The sequence below is a fragment of the Mus pahari genome, chromosome 8 (assembly GCF_900095145.1).
Source record: "Mus pahari chromosome 8, PAHARI_EIJ_v1.1, whole genome shotgun sequence".
Classification (NCBI taxonomy): Eukaryota; Metazoa; Chordata; class Mammalia; order Rodentia; family Muridae; genus Mus; species Mus pahari.
The window spans coordinates 54,188,942-54,196,961 of NC_034597.1; the positions used below are offsets into that span (position 1 = coordinate 54,188,942).

At 46.4% G+C, this 8,020-nt stretch overlaps 1 protein-coding gene across 1 annotated transcript in view; it reads right to left on the reverse strand.

Moving 5' to 3' along the window:
- Positions 1 to 7,097, reverse strand: part of Fdft1 (farnesyl-diphosphate farnesyltransferase 1) — a 28,846-nt gene extending 21,749 nt beyond the window's left edge. Inside the window, exon 1 of the mRNA XM_021203092.1 lies at positions 6,290 to 7,097. Within this exon, the coding sequence (XP_021058751.1) occupies positions 6,290 to 6,388 (99 nt within the window). The 5' untranslated portion in view covers positions 6,389 to 7,097. The remainder of the gene's footprint in view (positions 1 to 6,289) is intronic.
- Between the last annotated feature and the right edge of the window lie 923 nt (positions 7,098 to 8,020).

Genomic DNA, 8,020 nt, shown 5'->3' on the forward strand with positions numbered 1-8,020 from the left:
AGAAGTGATTTAGGCTAAACTCCAAGACCTTCTAGCATAAAGCAAAACAACAAGAAACAAAACCCCTTTTGTTCCCGGCCTGGAGCTGGCAGGTTTTGACTAAGACCCTGTAGCTCTCGTACTATCTTACAGATGATAAAGAAACACAGATATTAAGTGACTGACCAGAACATGCTTGGCTAAATAGTAAGAGTGAGAAAGAACTGACACAAGTCAGATCTCCTTAGAAAAGGTCGGCTTCCATTTGGTGGCCTGAGTAATGTCACACAACTTGCATGAGGGGCAATGCACTGAGATGTGCTAATATTCTCAGTAAAAGACAAACTATTTGAACTTGATTTAAAAAAAAAAAAAAAGTCTCACTGCCCAGTCAAAGATCTGCCTGCCTGTTCGAAGATTAAAAGCCTTGCACTACCATGCCTGGCCTAAACCCACATTTATTTTTTGTTACAGAAATAATGAGCTCTCAATATTAATAGTTCAGGGTATGCCAGGCAGTGGAGGTGCATGCCTTTAATCCCAGCACTTGGGAGGCAGAGGCAAGCGGATTTCTGAGTTCGAGGCCAGCCTGGTCTTCAGAGTGAGTTCCAGGAAAGCCAGGGCTACATAGAGAAAACCCCTGCCTCGAAAAACCACTAAGTTTAGGGTACATATCTCTCAGTTTCTTTTTTATTATTGTTGTTGTTACTTAAATATTAAATGAAGGGAAATGAAGTTTCCAATTGTTTCCACTAATTAGAGGTATCAGACTACTCTTATTTATTTAGCTGAGGTTTTGCCATGGCATCTAGGCTGGCCTTAAACCCCTGGGCTCACAGGAGCCTCCGGCCTCCTCTGGAACAGCATGTACCACAGCACGTACTTCATGGCACATGGCTAGCATGCATGAGGCCTTGGGTTTAGTTCTCAACACTGGGGTGGGGGCCTCACAGGGGCTGGCAAGTGCTCAGCAAACACACCAGATTATCAAATCCCCCAGGGAGAAGAAATAGCCCAAGCCTCACTTTCTCTGCCCCTTACCACGGCCACCCATTCCCCTTCAAGGAGGAAACCAAAGCCTTCAATCTCCAAGGGTCTCATTGGTCCAAGGTCCTCTTTCATAGAGGAGAGAGGTAAGCAGTCTCCCGCTCTAGATCACAACCCTAAAACCTGCCGTCCCCTGACCTGCCACTCCAGCCTCCTGTGACTGCTTATTTCTGTCTCTAACTCTGTGTATTTGTCTCACCTTCCTCTCCCAATAGAACACAAGTTTGACAAAAGCCGGTTCTGGCCTGCTAGCTGGGTTTATGCAACACCTGAGCTTCTTGAGCCGTACAGCCTCCAAGCTAAAAAGCATGTGAATTTTTAATAGAAGTTATTCCAATTTAATTTTTGAAAATGTTACATCTTGTAGATGTAACAAATGTATAGAGGTGGCCAGGCCTGACTGGGCATCCCAGAAGCATACTTTTAAAAGTTGTGAGGAAAACCACACTTGTAATTCACAAAGTGGCAGCAATACTTATCCCCGTCAGATTACTAAGAGATTACTAAGAGTGATAAAGTGTAGTAAGCTGTAAACATGGCCACAAAATGTTATGACTTCTCATCAGGAAGGTGTCTTTCTCTCCTCCCTCATACCTGGCTCCCCTGATAAAAATCTGGGGTCCAATTGGACAGTAACAGATGTGACTCATGCGGAAGTCTGAAAAGTGTGTACATAGAGGGTTTCTCCCTTCCACTGTCCATGAGTCCCAGGACAAGCCTGCAGGCTAATGAGTGTCTCTCCACTATTCTGGCTATAACCTGCTAACCACCCCTTCATTAGCTACAAGCTGCCTGTCAGCTGAGCAGGCCACGGAGAAATAGGTCCAGCTGTCCCAGATCAGAAGCCCCAGCTGTCCCAGACAACTGTGAACTAAGTTAACAGTTATACCTTAAACCACTAACTCTGGCTTCCTAAAAGTAGGATAAAATATACTATTGTACCGCTTGGCCATTGTTTGGCAGTTCACTAGAATTAGGAAGCAGCACGTATTGTTGTACAATCAAACTCCATAATTGCAGCCCTAAGCTTTGGACAGTTTGTCCTCAGTAAAAGCTAAGGGAGAAGCTAAGGGTGCCGCAGCAGCTTAAGACGCTGGCTAAACATGACTGGTGACCCGAGTTCAATTCCTAGAACCCACATAAAGATGGTGGAGAGAACAAACTGCACAAATTTGTCCTAGGACTTGTCGCGTGTGTGCAGTGGCATATGGCACCCATACACAAACACAATAATACATTTTAAAAATTTTTTAATTTAAAAACTCTAAGTGATACACTTAGATAATAATAGCTATAAGACAGCATCTGACCTAGAACTCACAGCCTAGAACTAATAGAAATCCACCTGCCTCTGCCTCCCAAGTGCTGGGATTAAAGTCATGTGCTACCATGCTCAGTTTGAAAAAAAATTTTATATATATGCATATACACATACACAAACACACACACATATATATGTAAAATATATGTAAAACTTTTTATATATTTATTTTTAGAGGGTAGCATGTGCCACAGCTATGTAGAACCATATGGGTCCTGGGTATTAAATTCAGGTTGTCAGACTTGTTGGCAGTGTCTTTACCTGCTGTGCCATCATGTCAGTCAGGATGTTTGGTAGTCTTAGTTAGAACAGGAATTTGTATACATCAGGCCTAGAAGTGTCCACCTCTTAGCTGGCTTGGGCGGTCTGCTTAATGTACTGCTGTGGCTCACTACCCCAGGGATGAACAGCATATTGGGTTAGAGAGCTCGGGAGAGGCTGGGGAGATGGCTCAGTGGTTAAGGGCAAGCACTGCTCTTACAGAGGACTAGAGTTCAGTTCCCAGTGTCTGCAGTCCCCAACCACCTATAACTCCAGCTCCATGGGCATCCGATGCCCTCTTCTGGCATCAACAAGGTATTGCACCCACTGCCACAAACACACAAGACAACTGTAACATACAACACAATTAGAAAATTAATAAAAAAAAAAAAAAAAGAATCTTTTTTTAAAAGAGAGACCCAACAAGCTCTGTAGTCAGATTGTGAGAGTCAAATCCCAGGAGGCCACACCATAGCTATGGGATGTTAGGTAACTCACTAACCTAAGCCCTCAAAGCCCTAGCTACAAAACAGGAACAGATGGGAGGATGTAAAATAGTGTTTGGCACACACCAAGAGCTAATAAACATTAGCTAATTATTATGGCATTCTCTAACTAAAAGGCAAGGCACACAATCCCAGTTTCTAGAGGCTTTCAGCTAGGCATAAAGACGGAGAAAAGATCCCAGACAGGTGTCCACAGTTCTAAGCCCACAGTGTGAGGAGACAGCCTGAAAAGGCCAGGTGAACACGAGAATGGGGCAGGCAGACCAACGTCAGACGCAGGGAGTCCACCGATTTAGGTGTTTCTGAATATTTAACTTCTTAATAAGATATATATGAAGAGAATGAAGTGAATGTGACAGGATACAGATGCAGTGGTCTGTTATATGTAACTTTCGATATCTATCTGCATGAAGTATTTTGTAATGAAACTGCATTTTAATTGGGCTTGGAGGCTCACACCTGCAATCCCAGCAGCCAGGAGACTCAGCGTTCAAAGCCAGTCTGAACCACAAATCGAGTTCCAGAAACCAAAACGCCCAAAGAGCGTTTTAAGTTAATGCCCATCTTAAGGTATGGGAATTAGAAATAAAGGCATCAATAAGAAATGTAAGTTCTGAAGTAACCAGGCTAAAATTGCCAAGTATTGTGCAATTATGGAAACCAAACTTTAAAGAAAAAGGAGGAGCAGGCACATGGCTTGGAAAGAGTGCCACAGGAAAATAAAGAAAAGGCACAGCCGGGAGTGGTGGCACACGCCTTTAATCCCAGCACTTGGGAGCCTTTAATCCCAGCACTTGGGAGGCAGAGGCAGGCCTGGTCTACAAAGTGAGTGCCAGGACAGCCAGGGCTATACAGAGAAACCCTGTCTCAAAAAACAAAACAAAACAAACGAAAAGGCACAGCTTCGGAGCAATGCTTACAGAGATCCACCTTCATCTCCTTTCCTTATGCTGGGATTAAAGACCTGTGTCGCGCTACACCAGGCTCTCTCATCAGTATCCTGAAAGATTCTGAGAGTTGTCTTAATACCTCAGGGTTGTATTCCAAAACAAAGATTAAATCTCCCCTTGGCTCTAAAAGCAGAACCAACGGGTGGAAGTTCAGTCCAAAGCATCCTAGAACCTGAGCTTCATGGACCAAGAGAAGACAATGAATACCCCCCCAGCGGTGGCGAACTGCTATCACCAGGTGTCGGGAGACCAAGCAACCTAGACTGTAAAAGTTCAAATGTACAACTTCTCCAGGATACAAGTATTTAGACTTGTAAACGAGCAATGAGAGATCTTGGCAGTGGATCCATGTCCAAACACGCAATTGTTTTGTGTTTTACATATGCCTTATACACACAGCTGACAGGTCATTTTCTACAATGCTTTTTAACATATTGAAAAACGACATGTCACATACACGTATGAGGTCAGGTGTGATGTGGAAGTATCCAACTATGACATCATTTCTCAAAAGAACTCTTACTAATACTGAGCCAAGAAGTATTTATTCACAAAAGCCAGAGACATTTGAAAGCTCCATTTCCTTTAAGCAACCCTTAAAAGGTTAAACTTGCATCCCAACTAGCAGTGATTTTCCTTCCTACTCTTGTAAATCCCCTTAGGACAAGTCACTGTTCTGCTACACTCATGCAAAGGCACCCGGTTTAGAAGGCTACAATCTTCCCCAAGGCAGTCTGTTCACTAATTCATCTTCACACACTTCTGACACGCTACTTTGTTCAAGGCGATAAAGGCCTCCACATGAAGAAAAGATTATTTTCAAGTTGCTTCTAATTCAGATTTGCCAGGAGGCAGAGATGGAGGATCAGAGGTAAGTGGATCTCTGAGTTACAAGGCTGGCCTGATCTACAAAGTGAGTTCCAAGACTGCCAGGGCTATGTAAGTGAGACCCTGTCTTGAAAAAATAAAATTCAGAATCAAGTTACGAGAACCTTGAAGTTGTAGCAAGACTGAAATACAGAATCTTACATCTGAAAGCGGCTCTGGGATCACTAAGTTAAAGAGTGCTGGAGAAGTAAGCCTTGCAGGTCAGAAGGAACTACCTGTGACGGGAGCTGTCAGGAGATCAAGCTGGATTATAAAGCAGATTCTTGCTTTGATTATTTACCCGTGAAAGAATCTGGCAACTGTACATTCTTCTCCCCTGAAACCTACTCATTCATTTCCTTGTGGATTCTTTCTGTCTATGCTCTTAATTACCCTGCTATCCATGTTTTACCCAACAGAGCGCCCATCACTGACAGGTATCTGGGGTCTGCTGAATGACTGAGAGCACTTGTTAGAGCTAAATCTTTAAAAGTGAGAAGGGCCGGGCATGGTGGCGCAAGCCTTTAATCCCCAGCACTAGGGAGGTAGAGGCAGGTGGATTTCTGAGTTCAAGGACAGCCTAGTCTACAAAGTGAGTTCCAGGACAGCCAGGGTTACACAGAGAAACCCCCAAAAAAGTGAGGATTCTGAATGAGAAAAGCAAGGACACCAATTAAAAATACCTTTAAATAAAATGTATCTGGTGTTTCCAGTGAAGGGGAATTTTTTTAAGTTTTTGATGTAACCCACTAAGTTAACTGGATGTGTCTTCATGCAACGGTTACATACTTTCGTTCGAATAAGTATTATCATAAAAGCACATGTTTAAGAAAGGGTACAGACCAATGAAATACGAACAAAAACCATGTTCTGTCCTTCTGGCAGCCAATAACTAGTAGGAACTTGAACACAACAAAAACCATAGGAAGCACCCAGGAATAAAATAGTGGCTGCAGGAAGGTGAGGAAGCTTATGCGGGAGGTGATGTCTGAAAACTGGAAGGAGTGGGTGGGGGCGAAGTAAGTTTCATTCCTGTGAAGATAGTCACGATAATTCCGCCACGGTTCCTAAGGGTCTCAAAATTTTTCTCAAGCGTGTAAAAATAAACTCCAAGCTTAGAAAAACAAAGTACGCAGCCAAACCACCAAGAAAAACAATGGCTTGAACAGGCAGAAACCTCGAAAGGCAGGTGGGGGGAGGGTGGGGCCTGGCAAGGGGACACAGCCCTAGTGGGGTGCGTGACCCAGGCAGGGGTCCCGCCTTCCGAGGAGACCGGGGTGTCAGAGACTATTCCCCAAGAGACCTCTCCTGCAGGAAGCGGCCACAGGCCTGCGAGGGAGCAGGGATGCTCGGCTTACCTGGTCCATCTTGGGTATGAAATTCCGCCGGCCTCCCATGCGGAATCGCAGCAGGTTGTAGAACTCCTCCGGGTGGCCTAGACACTTGACGAACTCCATCCTTGCGACTGCCGGGCGCGGGGTTCACCTGTCGGGATCTCCCGCTCCCACCTGTGTTTAGACGCCGAGGAGTGGGCAGGGCGAGGAGGCGGGGCCGGCGCCGGACGTCCCGCCCACGTCCCGCCCTCCTCAACCGGCCGCGCCGCTCGCGCCTCCAAGCTAGGACGCGCGGAGTGGACTGACGGACGTTGATTGGCCAGAGCTGCTCGCACCAGGAAAACGTTGACCAATCGGCGGCCGGAGGAGCCTGGCGCGATGACCACACCCTAGAATTTGACTGGAGGGCTGGAAAGCAGCCAGCGAGCACGATTGGTACCCAGCAGAGAGCCTTTGTGCGGGCTGCCGGTCGTAGGCGGGCAGCGAGCGAGGCGCATGCGTGGACGTTCCGGCGTGCCAAGGGAGGCTTGAGGAGAGCTTAGCTTGATCCTGGGGACCTCCGCCCCCAGTCAGCCAGCGTCCACCTCTTGAGACGCCTAAGGGGCAGGCTGGCAAAGCCGCGTCAGAGTGGAAGGGTAGCAGGGACTGGAGACGCGCCTCGCGGCTTGAGAACAGATAAAGCAGAGTCTTGCTTTCCTCCGAGGAGTTTCCCAGGGCTTCCCTGAGCTCCAGGAAACTCCAAGCGGGACAGCGCACAGTATTTCTCAGACTTCTCCACCCATCATTTGTGAGACAACATGGTGATGAGTCTTGGATCCCATTTTCAAAGCTGCTAAAACAAAGGGAGCTGAGCTCTTAATACCTCTCAATGTTCTGGTTGACATGAACCAGGATTTATGTAGTGCCTGCGAAATCTGCCCAAGATTGGGCCTACCAGGGATGTGATGGGAACAAATACCTCCTGCCCTCCCCAGTTAAGGATCTCAAGGAGCGAGGAAGGGCTCCCTCCCTTAAGATCTATTAGTAGTTTTAGTAGTTGATGGTTGCTAGTGGAATGACTTTTAAAAAGTTACTAGCATAAATGATACATGAGTTTTATTATGAAGTCTTCATACATACACTTATATAATGTTTTTTGTTTTTTTCTTCCAGAACTGAGGACCGAACCCAGTGCCTTGCGCTTGCTAGGCTAGCGCTCTACCACTGAGCTAGATCCCCAACCCCGCCCCACCCATCTTCAATCTGGATTTCTCTGCCCCACTACCCAGAGGTATCCTATCCTGCTGAGATATAAGCCCTGCCAATTGTCCAATTCCCTGCTGTCTACTCCTAGGAGCAGAGGACAGCCATCCCTGGATTGCTCTCTCCTCTCCTGGACCCTCCAATAACTCTTTTATGAGATTTGCTGCCTGGTGTGCCTCATTGAAAGAAGCCAAGAAGCAATCAAGAGAAGGGAAAAAGTGAAGAGGTGGAGCAGGGCTGAGCTTCTCGGCTCAGCTGGGACTACCCTCTCCTGGGAGCTACAGTGCCTCTCCTGAGGAAGCTTCCTCTCAGGGCTGTGCGGTTTCTGGGCACCTGTGTCTCAAGATACCCTTCCATTGGGATACCTCTCCCCTCTGGTTCCTGGGCTTCCAAGTCCTAGGATACCTTTCCCTCTAAACAGAAACACACCGCACACCTCAGTCCATCCGAGAATTAGGAGAGCCCGTGGTAGCACTTAGCAGCTTCTCTGCCTGTTGTATTAATATTCTAGAA